At 44.2% G+C, this 19,538-nt stretch overlaps 1 protein-coding gene across 1 annotated transcript in view; it reads right to left on the bottom strand.

The window, feature by feature from the left end:
* LOC109305303 (nardilysin-like) overlaps nucleotides 1-19,538 on the bottom strand; it is a 44,707-nt gene that overhangs the window by 6,683 nt on the left and 18,486 nt on the right. Inside the window, exons 16-27 of the mRNA XM_019528302.1 lie at nucleotides 18,796-18,900; nucleotides 17,253-17,376; nucleotides 16,515-16,601; nucleotides 15,096-15,215; nucleotides 12,211-12,262; nucleotides 10,611-10,761; nucleotides 9,316-9,443; nucleotides 6,501-6,663; nucleotides 3,681-3,712; nucleotides 3,194-3,332; nucleotides 1,376-1,423; nucleotides 438-490 (exon numbers count right to left, since the gene is read on the bottom strand). Coding sequence (XP_019383847.1) covers nucleotides 438-490; nucleotides 1,376-1,423; nucleotides 3,194-3,332; nucleotides 3,681-3,712; nucleotides 6,501-6,663; nucleotides 9,316-9,443; nucleotides 10,611-10,761; nucleotides 12,211-12,262; nucleotides 15,096-15,215; nucleotides 16,515-16,601; nucleotides 17,253-17,376; nucleotides 18,796-18,900 — 1,202 coding nt within the window. The remainder of the gene's footprint in view (nucleotides 1-437; nucleotides 491-1,375; nucleotides 1,424-3,193; nucleotides 3,333-3,680; nucleotides 3,713-6,500; nucleotides 6,664-9,315; nucleotides 9,444-10,610; nucleotides 10,762-12,210; nucleotides 12,263-15,095; nucleotides 15,216-16,514; nucleotides 16,602-17,252; nucleotides 17,377-18,795; nucleotides 18,901-19,538) is intronic.

Consider the following 19,538-nt stretch of genomic DNA (forward strand, 5'->3'; position numbering starts at 1 on the left):
CTGGTGTCAGCCAGCAGGAGGGTGAGTTCCTCCTGCTTGTTACCCATACTACGAGCGTTTGTGTAGAGGCATTTGAGGCCTCCTGTGGATGTGTGTACTGACCCCCTAGTCCCAGCGCTGCCCTGGCCCCTATCGCTTACCTGTTTATTCGCTTCGCTCGTTGGTATTTACATGTGTGTTCAGGGAAATGCTATAGTAGTGGATAACTTTTCCAATTGACAGTAGTGTGACTGGGCATAACCCTGACATACAGCAAAGTGAGTAACACAGTTATCAGAAGATGCCCTTATCATGGGTTGTAGCAAGTTACACTCTTCTTTCAGTTGTACCAGGGATTAACTAGTGCACAGCAACGCATCTCCAACATACCAAAATTGATATGACTCACTATGATAAAGCAGCTGAACAAGAGCTATACCCCAACACAGTGATCTTACCCAAGGGTTTCCTTGGTTCGCAGGAAGTTGAAGCAAGGTTCCTCCATGTGCATCTGAAACATGGCATGATTTCAGTCAAAGCATGTTCCTACATAGCAGCTTTGCCTCAGACCCAGCAAAAAAGTGTGATCAAAATAAGAGAGGAATAATACTACAACCTCAAATGATTCCCTCTTCCCTGCTACCCTATAAAGGAATAACTTTCACCCCATAACTGGGAACAAGGGAAGCCTGATCTTAAACATTCATGTTCTGTAAGAAGAATGTTTTCTTATTCCATTTCTTGGTAAACAGTTCTTTGGGGATTTCCTAATATTATGTTTAAAGCACACACTACACCATATTTGGGAAAGAGTCCAGCGAAGAACAATAAAAAATGATTACAGGCCTTGACGAGACTTATGAAGAAAGGCTGAAAGTCATTTATTTAGTCTGGAAAAGAGAAGACTGAAGCAGGATTTGATAACAGTCTTCTAATACTTGAAGGGCAATCACGGAGATGATGTAGATGGGCTTTTCTCCATGGCCATAGGAGAAAACCTTCAGCAGCAGAAATTTAGGTTTGAGGTTAGAAGGAACTTTCTGACTCTCAGGATGGTCAAGTCTTGGAACAGGCAACCTAAAGAAATTGTGGAAGTTTTCAAGAGCAGGTTCAACAGACACTTGGCTGGGATTGTTTAGTCAAGGATGATCCTGACTTGAGCAGGGGTCTGTGCCAGATGACCTTGGGAGGTCACTTCCAGCCTTGGTTTCCTATGATTCTATATGAGGGGCATGCAAGAGCAGGTTAAGGTCATGTGCTGCCTTTGTGTTATTTAGACCTATGGTGTTGACACCAGCCATTCTTTTCCCGGCAGACATTACCTGGGTCACAACAGCAGATTCTCAGACATCTGTTAATAAGAACTCAAGTTTTCCTAAGAAAGATTAACACTTACCACAAGCAGCTCCATAAGGGTGTATTCTCTTAAACTCCTAGCCCCAGACTAAAAGAAAAGGCATTCATTGAAAACAGTTCACAGGTCTTCATGGTACTGATTACTATAGTCCAAGTCATGACAGGGACCCTTCCAAGAGAGAGGAAACCCTTCAGAATAGTTTGCAGGACATTATAATTTGCAACAAAAAGAAATCAGAGAATTTCTGGCATCTGACGTCCTCAACATGACCTCCAAAGCAGAGGGTAAGGGCTGCTTTTAGGGTTCACAGTAGGGCTGTGAGAAACAGCAGCATTCCACTTTGACTTCCGTATCGACGGAACAGTGTTTTGTTTCGAATTTTGTTTTGAAAGCACTGTTCCATTTTGTTTCATGGAAACTGTTTTGCTGTTTCAACATTTCACCCATAGGCTATAATGGGGAAGCAAGAAACAGCCTATAACTTTGTAATTTCTTGTCTGATTCCGATGAAACCTGCAGGGAGGGTAGCCCCTTCTCAGGGCATGAAGCCTGCCAAGTGTCAAGGAGACAGGTGCAGGGGTTTCTAGGAAACTGCACCTCAAGCACCTGAAAAGCAGAAGCCAAGGAACAGGAGTGTGTCCTGTGATCCAGTAGGCAGATGGGGGGCCCACACCACTGGGAGGAGTCCAGCAGAGCCCCTGCAGCCCTCCTGGGGGTGCAGGTGGGCCCCAGTCTGCCTGCCAGATCACACAATGCTGCTCCTGCCTCCTGGGACCCAGCACTGGAGAACTGAGCCCACCTGGGGAAGCACCTCCTGCTGCTGGGTTCAGTTTCCAGCACTACGGACTGAGCCCAGTGGCAGAAGGCACTTCCCCCAGCCGGGCCCAGTTCCCCAGCGCTGGGAACTGAGCCCGGCGGTAGAAGGTGCTTCCCTCAGCTGGGCTCAGTTCCCCAGCAGCTCACAGCCCTGTGGAACTGAGCCTGGTGTGGGGATGCACCTCCTGCCACCAGGCTCAGCTCCCAGTGGCTCAGCTCCCTGTGGAACTGAGCCCAGTGGCAGGAGGCAGAGCACAGCACCAGCTCTGCCCGCCTTGCACCACCAGACTGAGCTCCCTGGGGCTGGCGCAGCTGATCGGAGGACAGCTCAGTGGCAGGAGGCAAGCAGAGCTGGCGCTGTGCTCCAATTGGTTCCGCCAGCCCCATGGAGCGCAGCCCAGCCCAGCCCAGCCCAGCGGCGGGAGGTGGGGAGAGCCAGGGCTGCGCTCCCTGCCTGGCTGAGCCACATGGGGCTGCGGAGCCACACAGAGCACAGCCCTGGCTCTCCCCTGCCTCCCACCACCTAGCTGGCTGCTTCAAAATTTGAAACGTTTAGAAACTTTTGAAACATTTCGACTGGCTTCGTTTTGTTGTGAGGCCCTTCATTTTGTTTCAATTTCACTGTTTGGAACTCGAAACAAGTCAAAACAGCCTTGAAACGAAACAGACAGCAAAGTGTCACACAGCCCTAGTTCACAGTACAGATGGAAAAGCAGTCTCAGAGTAATCCAACAGAAGAAATCAGCGGGCACAATCTGCAGAGAGTAAGCATGAGGAATGTAACAATTTCAAGAGAGGAGTGGTTGGAGACATGCCTGCAAACAATACACATCCAGAACTCTCACATACAGAACCAGAGAGGCAGCAGATTCATCAAGGGGTTTCAGTAACTTGGTCTTATTAGAGGGAACTGTTTTGGGGATCAATAGAATTCAGTGCAGTTTCCATGAAATCACTGTTTGAAGATTGTTACGAGCCCAGGATTCACACCAAATGTCACAAGTAAAATACATGAAAATACTGCACCCTTTAACCCATTACCTGATAGTAGACTGTCACTTCTGAGTTGGCATCACCTTTGTTAAGGGTTTTCACCTTACACAGCAGGTGCGTGTTTGGCAGGTCCACCACCCGGAACTGGACAGGGCATGGGTGTGCGAGTGGAACAAACTGCAGCTTTCTGAAGAGAGTCCAAGCAGCGAGTGTCATACACCTGCCCATTCCTTGACCAAGGCAAACCACCAGTCTCACAACCCAGATGCCCTAGAAGTCAAATCAGTCTCCATCCCTCCTCGGGCCACAACAAAATTAACAAGATGTCCCATTTCACCTGCCACCATGTCTGAACCCCCAAGGCAGATTCCTAGAAACTAGTGATGATACAGTTACAATGTTTCTTCTTGAACAGGAAATTCCAGGTTTCAAACCATCTCCCCACCCTCCACAAAAAAAAGAAACCAGTTAACCAAAGGGCATAACTTTGTTATCTGCTTCCCAAGTGGAAAGAGGGAAAAAATCAGATACTCACTGAACAACGTAATTCAGGAAGTCCTTTGACTTCTAGGAAATGAAGAATCAACACAGTTTAGGAGACTGGATTTGTCAGTCCCAATACATATTCCAGCCCTGCCCTTCTACTGTTACAACATCAAATCAGTCCCTTCCCTACAAGGCGACTGTTTAATCAGGTCTATGTTATGCTGCAGAAGAGATCAGACATCTCCCATCCAGTATGTTGCTCAGGGGCTTTAGTCTCTCAATGTGGAAGCCAAAAAAGAGGGAGTTAATGGGAAAGAAATGGCTCTTGGAGAGCGGGTCAGTAAGCAGGTCGGGGTATGTGCAAAAAGGCACGAGGGAAGGGCCTTTCTTGCTTGGGAGGCTGGAAATGCTTTGGGGGAGCACCTTGGGCTCCTGTGAAGAGAGTAGAGCAGTAGCAGAGCTTACAGCCAGTGCTGCAGGATGTCTCTGGGGGCTGGAAGGGCAGCATGTGTCGACAACAGATATACTTCACTTACATGCTGCTGGGCTTGGTGCAAAATGCATGGAGCACAGACAATGTTGCAGTCCTGGCTAAACCCCAAATGACCCCACAAGCATGGGCATATTTGTCACTAAAACAGTCCCTGCCCCCACCAGGACATTGGGCAAGTTTCCCCCACAGACTGACGGTTCAAGGACAAACATGACCAGCTAAGTGAAAGTGATGGGCACAAAGTGAAAACAGTGGGTTTTTTCAGGTCTCTTTCCTCCTTCCTGGCCACACAACAGTACCTGTGTTACCTGCATGTAGGGCTAGCCCTTGTCACCTGGGTTTTGAAAATCTGGGGATACAGACTGAGATAAAGATTGTGTCACACCAAATTTTACCAATTACCAGCTATTACAATGTAACTGTTACCCTGGCATCCTCCTTTCATGATATAAAAGCAGCAAAATCATTGCAACCTTAACCCTGCTTCATTCACCTTACAATTCAAGTAATTTAGCTCTCTTGTACCACTACAGAACCATGCTCTGCTTTGGGAGAAAAAAACAGCATCATACTTACAGGCTCAGCAGTGCTACGCTTGGCTAGCACCACAACCAAAAGAGACTTGGGGGTCTTGACTAACCACAAGATGAACATGAGTCACCAATGCGATGCTGCAGCCAGCAAAGCAAATCAAATTCTGGCTTGCATCCACCGATGCATCTCAATCAAAAACAGGAATGTCATCCTCCCGCTTTACTCGGCCTTAGTGAGGCCACGGCTGGAGTACTGCGCCCAGTTTTGGGTCCCCCACTTCACGAGGGACATCGATAAGCTTGAGAGAGTCCAAAGGAGAGCCACCCACATGATCAAAGGCCAAGAGAGCAAGCCTTATGAGAAGAGGCTGAGGGACATGGGACTCTTCAGCCTGGAGAAGAGAAGGCTCAGGGGTGACTTGGTGGCAGCCTATAAGTATATAAGGGGGGTGCATCAGGATCTGGGAGAACAGTTGTTCACCAGGGTCCCCCAAGGGATAACAAGGTCTAATGGCCACAAACTACTGGAAGGCTGATTTAGACTGGACATAAGGACAAACTTCTTTACTGTCTGAGTGTCCAGGGTCTGGAACAGACCCCCCCAGAGGTGGTGCAAGCACCTACTCTGGACTCATTCAAAAGGTGTTTGGATGTTTATCTTGACCCCAGCTGACTTCCTGCCCATGGCAGGGGGCTGGACCCAATGATCTTGCGAGGTACCTTCCAGCCCTAAAGTCTCTGAAATCTATGAAATCCTGGACCCAGCCCCAGATGCAGCTCCCTGCCCATCTGCAGCCCCATCCCAGCTGAGCACAAAGCAGAGTCATGATCCGTGGAGACCACCAGGGACCTGCATGGGCAGGACACATGGGCAGAGAGACAGGATAGGGCTGTTTAGGGAGTTTTGGTGAGCTGTTGTGCAGGGAAGGGGGTGCTGACCCAGCCTGTGACAGCTCACCAAAACTCCCTATGTGCCTCATGGGCCCAAATAATTGCCCACCCCTCATTTATAGCATCTGTTAACTAGATCAAAGCTAGAGCTAAATCCCAAAGCCTTTAGGCAAAAGTTGTCATTGACTTTATTATGACTACCAGCAACAACAAGACTGGACTCTAAGAAGCCCATCACGCTGGCTGAATTTGTAATGCCAGCTTCAGTACAGTTACAGGGCAATCACAAATACACTAGAGCTAGAGCACTTCACTGCAAATAAATACTAGGCACATCTACACATGCAATTAATGCAGCTGAATAAATTCTGGCACACATCACACCATAATTTATTGCTCTCGGACACCGTGTTTGTACATTGACCACAGCACGTTGCACCCCCACACTGAAGTGCCCTTGTTGCCCCAGCCAGCCCCATCAGTATCTACACGTGCATACACTTGTGTCTGGCAGTACTGTCCTATGGCAGAGTTAATTAGTTTACTCCAGCCTAATAGCACCGCACACGTAGATGGTGACATTTTACGGCAGAGCTAATTAGTCAACTCCGCAGTAAACATCTCGTGTAGGTGCATGCACCCACTAGGAAACCAAGTGGGAACAGGCTTAGCTGGTCTTTTACCATCACAGAATCCAGATGTACAGTATAAAAAAATAACAAATATATTTATGCAACATGGGGTAAAATCACCAGTGGGTGGTGTAGGCAAACACTCCCAGTGTTAGCAGGTGATCAGGGCCTGTGAGATATATCCCTCAAACTGCCCATGCACACAAGGCTGGTGAAAGTTATAAATGAGGCTTGTGGCAAATGTACTTAAACACCTTTTAAACTTGGCAGTTAACAGAGAAGGCAGAGGCCAAACTGCAGCTGCTGAGTCCAGTACTCACTCTGCCAGTTAAGTTTCCTTGTGCTAGCCCCTCCACAAAGAGATGTGATTTGAAAGCCTTAATGAAAGCTGATAGAGACTCAACAGAAACGCCTTTCATCAGTCTTTGGTATTTATCTATTATGGACCACCGTCCGTGTTCCAAAATGAAGAGACGCACATCCCTGTAACAGCAACAGAACATTTTTAAATGCATGTCAGTTCAGACTACATGGCCCAATACTGGTAACTGTCTGCTGAGTCAGTCCTGGGATTCATAACTGTAGCAAAAGCAGGACATTCACTCAATGGAGGTCACTTAAATTACTGATATTAAGCAGTTTATGACAATATCCAGCATGACAATAAGTGGGATTTTTTCAGTGTCACTTTTATGGAAATCAGCCATTGATGGTGAAAGCTGTAACAGTAGGTTGAGCATGATACAAAAAGGAGTGATATTGTATTTTCTCACATACAGCACACCCTCCCCCCACCCCAATAAGATGCACACCCCTTCTTTCTGAAAGGCACAACCAAGGGAAACATAGGAAGCTGCAATTGAGGAAAGGGAGAGGAGAAGCAAAACACTGTGGCTGCTCTGTTAACCCCCTAGCTGCAGGACACCATGTTCAAACTACCCAACCCCACTTCTCTTCTTGAGCTGAGCTTGGTAGGCAGGCAGCAGGGCCTGCCAGGTCAACTGAGGGTCCAGTCTTGGCCTCAGCACCTGTGGAGTCAGCTGAGGGCTCTGTGGATTCAGCATGAGCCTCTGCCCCAGCAACTGGGGCTAATGCTCCATTTCAGAAATACATGAGAGCCAAGCCTTGGGCTTCAGCTGAGTCATTATCTGGTGAAGCATGAGCCTCTGGCTGGGGGAAGAGAAGGTGTTCATAGCCAGCAGCAAAGGAGCCTCTGAGTGTTGCGGGGGGGGGGGGCAGCATATGCAGCACTGTACATTTCCACACTTAAGACATGCACCCAAATTTCAAGCAGCTCATTTTAGGACAACAGATGCACACTGTATGCAAAAACATGTGACAGTACCCAGGTTGGAATGTATAACTAACACTGTCCTCAAAAGTTTTGGAGGAAGAAGAGAACAAATTTGATAAGGCGAAAGACAAGGACTCTGACTGTGATCCAACCCACTGGCTACATTTTTGATCATTAAAAGAAAACAAAGGCGTAAGTTTGCTCGCTCGGTTTATATGGCAGTGTAAATATGCTCACCTTCTCCACTCTTAAGACTGTTTATTCTGGGTGGAACTAAAGTTTGAGAAAATTCTTTTTAGTGGACGATACACTAAGCAGACAAGTCACAAATATAACAAACTTCAGATCGGCTGCTTGTTGTTTTTTTTAAATGAAAACCACTATGTTGCTGGTTTTATATTCATCCTCATAATCTCTAAGAAGAATGATTTAGGGTAGGGACTTTCATGTGCCCTGAACTGAATTATCAGGTGCAAAAACTAATTTGCAGTTCAAGAAGTTTCTTGAATGTTCAAAGTAGACAAGGTTCTTTGGGTAAATCTAATATCTTTTATTAGACCAACTTAAATCGTTGGAAAAAAATTTTTAGCATTTTTTCCACCTATTTAAGTTGGTCTAATAAAAGATATCAGATACACCCAAAGAACCTTGTCTGCCTATGTCCTTAGATCAACACGGCTACCACCTACACCTTTGAATGTTCAAGGATATTATAGAAGCTTCTGGAATGCTTTGGAAAGCTATTATAAAAGGTTTCAGGTGTTTGCTTGATGAAAGAGGTTGTTTGCCATGTTAACCTGAAGTCAGGCAAAAGGCAGGGTAGAGTTGCACTTTATTGACTAACTAAAACAGAGATACATAGCATAAGCTTTTGTAAGCACCAGGCTTACGTCATCAGAGGCTTTCATCTAATGAAGTAAGCCCACACCTTAAAAAGACTTATGCTATGCATCTCTGATTTAGTCAGTCTATAAGGTTCTAATCTACTCCACATTCTGCTTGATAAAAGCCCGTTTAGGCAGCATAAACCAATGTTGACTATTTTAAACAAGTTTTGACCATCATCTTAGTCAAAACTAACAGAAAAGGTTTTGCTTGCCAACGCTGCATGGTGCAGATGCTGTTAACTGCATAAGGAAAAGTATGCGGGAGTCACTCAAAAAGGACCAGACACTTTTTAACTCTAGTTTAGCTTTCTCTAGTTTTCTGAAAGAGCAATAATTTTGTTTGGAGGAGGAGTGGATAGAAATAAAAAAATGTCCTGTCACCTACATTTTCAAAGCAAGTGAATGCACATGCACTTCCATATCAAAGGTCTTAACTGTGACAGTTATCACATTAACATTCATGAGATTTATGACATAAGTTTTTATACTTTATCATCATTCTTTTTCCTCATACCCTTTAATCACCTGAGGCTCTTCAAATAGGTCCCATCGCATAAAAGATTTGCAACTTTCTTCATAGTTTGTAAAAAAAAAACAGTCCTTCACAGTTTGTAAAAAATAGTCCCACATGTATTCTCCCAATACTGTACTGTATAATTATATATACCTTTTTAATTTGTCCAACATTCCTCCTTACATAAACCAATATTCACCTCTGCTTTGGCATCTGATCAGTAGCATCTACCACTTATCACAAGAAAGAGGTACTCAACAACTCAAGTACTGTGCTCTAAACATGTAAAGATTGTGCTATGATTTACTTTATCCTGCACTAATATGAAGAGAGACAACTGCAGGAGCTCCTTCACTGTCATGACAAAACAGTGTAGGCAGAGACACCTTCCTTCTGTCTAAACTTTCACCCTTAAAACTAGTCTCCCCACAGACACTTACTTGGCCAGCATCTCTGGTTTTATGAGAATATTAAAATAAGTCTTCTTCAGCTGCTCTGTTATCATCTCAAAAGTTGCTGGAGTAAAACTGAAGTCAGCCAAGTGGTCAATGATAAGCTGAAAGAGCAGCTAAAAGAAAATATTTTTGAGTCATTTTTAAGGAAGTAGATTTGTCAAAGAGAACAAATACCAAGTCTATCTTACGTAAAAAGAAAACTTCTCTGAGAATCCACAGAAAAATCAATGCAAGGCTCATAAAACATGCTGCAAAGACCTGTTAAATATTCTCTAAGCAACAGCTGAGTTTCACAAAAAATACAGTTCAGCATTGAATAAGAAACAAATTGGTTAAGAATAAGCTTTTGATTGCCAGGATACATCACTGCCGTAACACCTAAATCAACAGTGAACTTTGTTAAAATCACATGGATCACTTCAGATTTAAAAGAAAATTAACAATGACTCGTATAACTAATGTTTAAGTAATGGACTAGACTTCTTCATCATTTACACTTTGTGTATTTATATTTCCAGATGTATTACTGCAAAACAGAGACTGGTTACTTGTAACCAGTGTTCTTTAAGACGGACTCAGCCTATGAATGCTTGAACTTATCAACCTCTGCAGCCTTCACAGTGGAACGTTCTCTTAGTTCACTCCGGGGTATATCAATGAGAAGTAAATAGTGAATCACTATCAATGGGCACATGATGTGGTCTTACTGCTGTAAGGGTATGTCTACATGGTACAACGCAGAGATACCCTCCATGAGATACTACCTTTATTGGCCCATAAGATGCATCACAGCAACGTACCTATTCTAGTATAGCGAATCTCTGCACTGTGTGTTTTAAGACACAATACGGATATGTCTAGAGACTTCAGCAACAGTAAAAGATTTAAGAATACACAGAACATCTTGTCTAAAATGAACATCTTTTGCACATAACCAAGACACAAGCTCCCACTGAAACCAGTAACATTTTCTAATTTACTGCTTTTAGAATTGATCAAAACCTTTTACATGTCTAGAGTAGATTTTTCAGTGTCTATTAAAGTCTTATAGCCCAGATAGCCAGGTGTGAAGAAAAAGAATCCTAGGTAATGTAATTTGTTCTTCTTTGTATTGAAACAGTAAGTCTATCAGCATAAGCAGAAATCTGGAAATCCCTTTGGAAAGGCTAATTAAATCCATGTACCACTGGTATTTTGGCTATACAGCTGGTAAGAATTTAGAAACTCGTGCCCTGAAAATGGTTGATCTGCAGTGAGCAAGACATGTTACTAAAACTTACAGGTAGTTTATGATTAAATCCTTTCACTCGAATGATCAAACCATGCTCTCCAGCTACCAGCTTGTATTCCAGTTGAGCCACATCAGCTTCATATGCTGGTTCAGCAAGGTTATGAGAGAAGATGTTTACAAATATCTCAAAAAGCACCACACTGCATGAATTAAGAAGCAAAGTAAAGATAGGAAACACCAAAGAAGAAACTGTTAGATAGGAATACATTATTTCATGGGATAGCTACACACATCTAAGATTTAGAGTTTAGAACCCATTAAAAAACAATACATATTGCATACAGAAGTTTCTCCAGAGCAAAATAAAACCCCAAAATATATAGCTGTGAATTCCTTTTTAATTCTAAGGACAGGTGGGATTACCAAGGAGGGTTTTTTGGCATTAATTTAATTTTTTTGTGTATTAGATGAGAAAAGGAGAACCCATGCAAATTACATAGTTTACCAGACTAAGTTGATTTCTTAACTTAGTCTGGCAAACTGCAGCATAGTTGGTTAAACTATAACTGGAATAAAGAATGCATTTTTAAACAACATGTCAGTTCTTGGTAAAATGTGTTTGTTAAATAGTGATGTGTTAATAAAGCAAACAATGCATTAACATTAGTTGTGTAAAGGTACTTAATTGCTTTATTTGAAGTCAAAACTTGCTAAATGGAATATTTAATAGATATGAAGATATCTTGAGACTTTAAGGATTCTTTTATTGCATTGAAAAACTGTAAAATGCCATAGAGAATTACAACCAAATGCTTTGATTAAAAATTCAAAACCAAAACTTTCCCCAGTAGACCTGATAAAGAAAAGATTTGCAAAGATATACCAAAAATGCTCCCCATGAAGCTGTTCTGTGGTCTTTCAATAAAGTCACTAAACAGTCTGACGGTCCTGGCCAAAACTAGTAGGACTACTGAATATATGAAATGATGCAATATGTTTATTAGTCAAACTGCTAGCATAAGTCTGGGTAATGCACACATGACTTAATGCTGCTCTGTCTCTGTCTCTTCCACATACACACATTTTTTTTCTCAACTTACTGGCTATCTGGTGCCCACAGTAGACTGCCCCTGGCAAGAGTCCTCATATGAGTATACTGGTAGACGCACTATACTGTTATCATTGTACTGTCATTTTCCACAACCTTGATCTTGATAGGCTGCACTAGAAGATATACATTCTTCTTTTCTCCTACAATATGCTTTGCACCAGAGGTGGGCAACCCATGGCATACATGGCGGGTAGCAGGGAGAACAGCAGCAAATAGGGCAGGAAGCAGAAAAAAGAAGCAGCAGATAAAGGAAGAGGATTGAGCACTTGAGGAGAGTGAAAGCCGTAATTTATGGCATGCCTGTGAAAAAGCTTGGTTCTCACTGCCTTACACCTTACCCCCTCCAAAACCAGCAGCTATAGAACTTGAAAGTAGGGAATAAAGGAGTGCAGTTGGTATGTTCTATCCTCAGATTTTTTTCCCCTCAGATGAAGATTTTATCTTTCATTTTAACCTGATGGGAATATTAACTGCTAGAACTATACCAAAACCACAGTTGTATCTTGTTCTGCAGAACACATTGGAAAAAAAGGCTTACCTCTTTGAACACTGTTGTATCAATGGAGAGATCAGATGGAAACGTACATAAGCTGAAAAAAAGAAAACTACAATAGCAGTTTTAAACATTCAACTATGTTTGCTCCGGCCCAACATTTATTTTCTCTGAAACACACATAAATGTTTTTTTCAGCACTGGCTACATGTTTTTATTTGTACTCAATAATCAAATATTTTTTCTTCCTTCCTGCATTCATCTAATATAATCTTTTAACTGTCAATCTGGAGAAGAGTACAGAGTTGTACTTGTTTTCTATCTGGAGTCTTAAAGGGCAAACTGCCTTCGGTGACAAAAGTTGTAATGGTCATTTGCAAACTTATTCAGTTTGTAAACTGCTCAAGGCAGGCATTATATGTCTCTGTGTGTGCAGTTTACTTGTGTACATATATTAATCTGACCCTTTATTTCTAAAACAATTGAAAGGTAATGTACAACCACAGTTTCTAGCATATAAAACCAAATGTAAAAGCTGCTCAGGGAACATTAAAATGTCATCCTGTTCAAAAGCATAACTCAGTAATGGAGATACAATTTCCATGTATACTGGGCTGCAATGATTCCAGATTATGTTCTTCAGTTCACAGGAAAAAAAGGTAAGTTTAAGGGTTTTTTTGGAAAACTGCCCAGCCTGCAAGTCACAACTGTATTTTGCAAGATACAACTATAGGCCTACAACTGTAGGCCTACAAAATACGAATGGGTGTTATCTTTAGAGATTTCCAACTCTGACACTATGATCATTAACGTTTTTTAATTCAAAATTCTACTTTCAGTTACACCTTCAGTAGAAATTAACATTTAATCAAGCAATTATTAAATGGTGGTATTGGAGATATTGCAGTATGCTTCTGTACTAATGGCAAATACTTGTAACCTCAGATATAGTGCTGCTGAACGTTGTGATGGTGATGATCACGGTATATGTATTTTATTATGAACAATCCATATTTCTATAGCATTTCTCATTTTAGATTTTCAAAAGTCTTCACAAACATTTAACCCAATGACAAATGCCTTGTATTCAAAAGTTTAACTTTATCTCAACCATGCAGCTGGTCACCCACAAAAATCCTTGCTTCTTTACAAACATTTATTATTTACAACATTCAGCAGTCCTGAAGGAAGATAAGTATTGCCTACACTGTATGTATAGTGAAATGAGACCTGAAGAAATTAGGTGATTTACTAATGGCAACAAAAAATCTATGACAGCATCAACACCAGCTCTCATAGGAAAGCAGGGCTGGAAGCGACCTCACAAAGTCATCTAGCCCAGACTCCTGCTCAAGGCAGGATTTTCCCTGACTAAACCATGCCAGGCAAGTGTCTGTCCAACCTGCTCTTGAAAATTTCCAAGGATGGAGAGTCCACAACTTATCTAGGTAGCTTGTTCCAATGCTTGACCACCCTCACAGTCAGAAAGTTCTCTCTCATCTCTAACCTAAATTTCTGGCGCTGAGGCTTGAGGGCCATTGTTCCTAGTCCTGACCCAAACAGCCACAGAGAAAAAGCCCATCTCTACTCAGATCCCTGGATGTTTACAACCCCCATTCAGTCATAATATTTCCCTGAGCTTTCAAGGGTTCTTCAAGCAGGCCTCCAGATAAAAAGCTTTAGAGCTTTTTATCTCTGCCCAACATAAAAAAATCCTTTCAAAGCCTTAATGCCTATGAATCACCCCACTGGTTGTCATGCATACTTCCACAGCAAGTCCCAAAACTCCACAAGATGATGTTTTAGTCACTAAAATTGCTATACCAGGTATCTCTCCAGAAACAACTCAAAAGCTGGAAGAACACAAGAGTACTACTGAGAATGTGCCTGCCCGGAACAGGGCCAGCGTTTGTACTTTTCTATAGGGACAGTCATTTAAAACTGAGAGAGTGAAGAGTCTCTCTCAAGTCTGTGAAGTGCGCTCAATCTTGGAGCTAAAGAGCTATGCTCCTTTGAAAGGGAAATCTTCCATGGTATTCTGCACTTCCTCTGACATCCAGATCCTTAAAGCCAAAAAGGGTGCCTTATTTGGTTTAAAGAAACAGTTAATGAGTGCTACTGTGGCAGCACAGTAGGGGGCACTACTATGCAGAGCCACCCACCTCACTGTGCCAGGCCCAAAAACCTTGCTCCGGGAGTCTCCCATGGGGTGTCTACAGCCAGCTGTCCTGCTTCCTGGAGAACACCCACAAGTCTGGGGTAACACTGCCACCACCTCAGTTAGGCACTGGCCTCAGTTAGGGCCCTGTGCAGCCTAGGGTACACAGACCCTGGGAACCTTGGGGTTGCTTCGCCCAGAGGTGATATTTCTAGGTGCCTCTTACAGCCCAAAGTATCCCAATATGAACTCAGATAGGACTGAGAAAACTTAAACAGACAAGCTCTGCTGGCTGGGCTAGGAACGAAAAGGCTTGCCTCTCCCTCCTTCACAGACATACAACCAGGCATGCTGTAACCCAATACCTTTATTGATCAGAGAGGGAAAGCGGCAGGGGTGGGGTGTAGAACAAGGAAGTCAGAATACACTTTGAGCAAACAAAAATAAGCTGAACCTTTACAAATATTGAGTATGGTGACCCTTTTAAGATGCAACTGCCTATACTTAGTTCTATACTTCTGGCTTATTTCCAGGTCTTTACTTACAGAGAATCATCCAGGCAACACCTGGAGGCATGATACTTGTGGGTTTTCAAGATGCCCGCCAGAGGAAGAGAGAGTTCCCCCCTCCCCTCAGGAATTTATTTGGCCAGGTCACCTGGTTGACCAGCCTGAAACAAAAAGAAAGCAAGAGCGAAAGCGAGAGAGAGAGAGGGGTCCGCCTGGAATGACCCAAGTGAGAGGCGGAGAGACAGGGATTTCTTCACAGTTACCTTTAGGGATTTTGAATTTGTTGTCCTTCTTGTACCACAAACAGCCTAGCTGTGTATTCAGAATTCTGACTGGATGCCGTGTCTCAGAGCAATCAGGTGCCTTCAGAGTAAAGTTACTGGCTAGTGCAGACACGAAAATATGTGGGTTACCATACTTCAAATTCACATAGGTATAGGCAAAAGAATGCTACTTGCAAAACTGTAAGCAGATGATCCTCCTCTATCTTGGTATACCTGGGATCACATAGCCCGCTAGATCCAGCACTCATGAATTTAGGTCCCCTGCCAATATTCTGGTTCATATTCAGTGCCAACCCCAGAATAAAGTTAGGTTATTATATCCCATTCAAGAGAGGCTAATCTTGATTTTTGATTTTGCTGACCCATTCAGGAGCCTTTTTAACATTGTGTATTATTTTTTCCGAAACAGCAGGAACAACCAAACACCACCACCCCCTTGGTAAGCAAAGCTCCAGTGTTCTTAACTGTATTAAGCTTATCCTGAAGGCTGTTCTGTTTAGGAAAGTGATTGTTGCTCGAAGGCAGGTGTGGGCAAATTACAGCCTGCAGGCTGGTTCTGGCCTGTGGGCAGGCACCCGCCAAGTGAATGGAACTGGCCAACGGGTGGGCGGCAGCTCTGGCTCCAGCAGCAGCTGCTGTCTGCATCTACAGCTGCCCAAATGCAGCCAGCAGCTTCCAGGTCAGGGCTCTGGGCACGGGCAGGGGCCAGATGTTGGGGTGTGCTACATCTGTGGGCGGGTTCAGGCTTCCACGCTGGTTGCAGGCCACAGCTCTAGCATGCCTTGTGCCCGTTCCATTCATCCCCTCTCCCCACCCCATATGCCTGGAGTCCCAATCCGGAAGCTGCTGGGGGCATTTGGGCAGCTGTGGACATGGCCAACAGCTGCTAGGTCTGGACTCAAGTTGGGAGAGGGGGCTGCACTACAGCTGTGGGCAGGACTCCAGCTGCAGGGTGAGGGTGAGGGTGAGGGTGAGGGTGAGGGTGGAGTATGCCTAAGCTGTGGGTGCGTTCAGGCTTTCACACTGATTGCAGACCCAGGAGAGAGGGATGGAGGGACAGGGAGAGAAAGCAAGAGGGGGAGAGGGAGATGTGGCCCTCAACAGGTCACCAAAACTCATTGAGTGGCCTGCTAGGCCAAATAATTGCTCATCCCTGCTCTAAGGTTATCTTAAAAAGGTAATGTCAAGCCAAACTTGGTAAAAACCTAAACTAAGTCAGCTTTAAGAAAACCTAAGGGAAACACATGCCTCCATATTTCTCTTTTATTTCAAAAACATAATTTAAAATCAGCCATTCATCTAAAAGAAAACAAAGAAAGATCTTTTCAGGCATCAAACTAAGCAGATCAAAGAAGGGAAATGTGACAGGAGCCAGTCAGACACAGATGTCTTACTCACCTATATATTTATTTTCTTCTGGAAGGTGCAAGTCCTGATTTAACTCAAAGTCACTAGCCCATAGATCACTCCAGTATTTGTCAATATCTGTGAAAAACATTAAATTAATATATTCCCAGCTGTCAGGCTTAATAGCAAAGCAACTGCTACATCAATATCTGGCTGCTGACTCCTAGAATAATAATATTTTATTTTAGCTGTTTCTGTCTTCATCCCTATTTGCCAAATGAATCAAGCTCAGCTCTTATTATGTCCCTTTTAAAATTCACTACAAGCAAGATTTGAAATTAAAATCAGGTTTAAAAGTAAATCAAGACAGCATGCATTAGCATCCCAAGTTCCCACAACTTTCAAGTTGTCATAACCTTCCTTTCTCTGGGTTTTCTTCTCCATTTACTGTTCATTTGTGGTGAGGTTTCAGTATGATCCTTCTTTCCTCTACAGCCAAAAGGCTTTGCTCTTCAAAGCAAGAGGAGAGACTCAGCTAGAAATACATACACAGCAGAGCTGGTACAGAATAATACAAGGCACCCAAATTGCTCCTGACTTTTAATGAAGTCAAAAATAAAGCTAAGACTTCTTCATGGACTGCAATTATGTCCATGAGACGATTATGATCAGTTAGCGCAACTTCAACCCCTGTCCCAATTCCTGCATTGTTACATATCACACAGCCACCTTTTTAATAGCCTCATGAGCACACTTAATGACCTTTACTACTCCAAGGGGCTGTTTTACCTTCCACGCTGTACTGTGTGTCAAACCACCTCTCCTTTAGATGGCATTTTTCCTCATGGGCAGCAGACAACAGAAAAATGTTGGCTTTCAGAGGGCAGAGCTGGTTAAGGGCATCAGCAATGATCTTTAAAAATAGATGTGAGAAGTAAGGGTTTTTGTTGGTGATATCATATCTTATTTGGACCAACTGTATAGTTGAGAGAGATGTTAAACAAGGTTTGGGGCACACCGTACCCTTCTTCTCACAGAGCATGGACAGGTATCAGTAAATGTGCTGCAGCCACAGGACTTTCTGGGGAGCTGCACCCCTGCAAGGGGCGGCAGTCTATCAGTGACTGTCTTGCAGCCTTGGGAGACTCAAGCAGGCTGAAGCTTTGCTCCCCATCTTCCTGTGGAGGCTGCAGGCTATCAAGGAGCACACTGCAGTCCCAAAAGTCTCCAGGGGGTTGCAACTCTCCTCCCTGCCCCACAGAGGGAGGACATACGGGCTATCAGGAAGCAGGCTACAGCTCTGGGAGTCTCCAGGGGGCTGTGTGCCTCTGCTCTCCATGCCCTCATGGGGAGTAGCAGACTGTCCAGGGGCAAGTAGCAGACTGTCCCTGGCAGTCTCTGAGGAACTAGAGTGCAGTCCCACCCCAGGCAGGGATCAGATGTACTATTAGGGAGTACCCTGACACCCCAGGAGCCTCTAGAAGACTGAAGCTCTGCTCCCCACACCCTGGTGACAGCAGCAAGCTGTCACTGACCATGCTGCATCCCAAAGTCTCAAGAGGCTGCAGCTCTGCTCCTTGACACCTAATGAAAGGCAGAAGTCTTACCAATGAGCCCTCCGCACTTGCTGGAATCTCACGGGGTCTGCAGTTCTGCTTCCTGGCCTGCTACATGGGATATATGGACTATAAGGGAATGTGCTGTGGCCTTGGGAGTCTCTATGGGGCTGCAGATCTATGCACCCCCCTGCACAAGAGGATGCAGACTGAGTGAGTATGCGGCAGCTCCAGAAACCTGTGGGGGAACATCAGCTCTACTTTCTGCCCCACCATGAGGGGCAGCAGGCAATCAGTGAGAGCGCTGCAGCTCCAGAAGTCTCCATGGGCGTCAACTCTGCTCCATGACCCACCACAGAGGGCACTGGGTTTTCAGGAAGAGCACTACTACCCCAAGAGTTTGGGAAGGGCTGAAGCTCTGCTCCCTACATACCCCCATCCCCACAGGGGACAGTTGGGGTTAGTGAGCAAGAAACAGTTCCAGGAGCCCCTGGGGTGCTGCATCACTCCTTGCCCTCCACCTACAGCGGGCAGCAGGCTGTCAGTTACCATAACGCAACCCAGAAAGTCTCCACTAGACTGCAGCTCTGACCCACCGACCCTGGGCAAGAAGGCAGGATAGATGCGGGAGTGCTCCAGCCCTGGAAGTCTCCAATAGATTGCAGTGAGGTTCCCTACTCCCCACTGGTGGACAGCAGGCTATCAATAAGCACACCCCCCACCTCTTCCCACAACTTTTTCATCTCAAGCACACACTTCAGTATGAGGCTACTTACTTCAGGTTTATAGTCCAAGAGAAGGTTATTTCCTATCAAAAAGTCCTCCTTATGAAAGTGCTGCATATTTTCACAAAGACTTTCAACAAAATCAGCTGGATCAGTCTGTAAAAGGAGTAAAGTTGCATTTCATTCTTCAGATGTCTAAAAGCATTTGTGGGCTATGTCGGTAAGGTTTGGTTTTGGCTACTGAACCTAAATGTAGTTCATAAAAAAATCCTTACTGGTGGATCTCAAATGCACTCCCTTCTCTCCAGCCCTGCCACACTACAAGGAGCATCCTATCCCTAAAATGAAAATCTGAAGCAAATGTCCAAGAAAAACATCCTTTCTGCCCAACTAGTTGGGGCTGGCTGCAAAGAAATGAGAAGAGCTAATGCTTCCAAACAAAGAAAATAACCAGCTTATCCTGACTAACATTGTGGTTTTATCCACATCAAGCTAAAAGGCTCCTAAAGGAACTACAGGACAAGGCAAGCACCATGCTGGGTTTCAGTGAGCCACATATGAGGCTGACTATCTCTCTAGGGCCGTGTATAAATGAAACAAGAGGTGTGCGTGCACGATACTTTAAAGCAGGCTAAAGCGCTTTAATGGTGTTGGTGTTTGCATACCTTGGCGGTGTATTGCGCATTAATTCCAGCTACAGTAGGAAATTCAGTGGCATAATGTGCCTTAAATGACTTGGGGCGCAGGCTTCTGCAGCGCTTTAATGGTGTTGGTGTTTGCATACCTTGGCGGCG

This window comes from Gavialis gangeticus, unplaced genomic scaffold, assembly GCF_001723915.1.
Source record: "Gavialis gangeticus isolate Ggan-Ray unplaced genomic scaffold, GavGan_comp1, whole genome shotgun sequence".
Classification (NCBI taxonomy): Eukaryota; Metazoa; Chordata; order Crocodylia; family Gavialidae; genus Gavialis; species Gavialis gangeticus.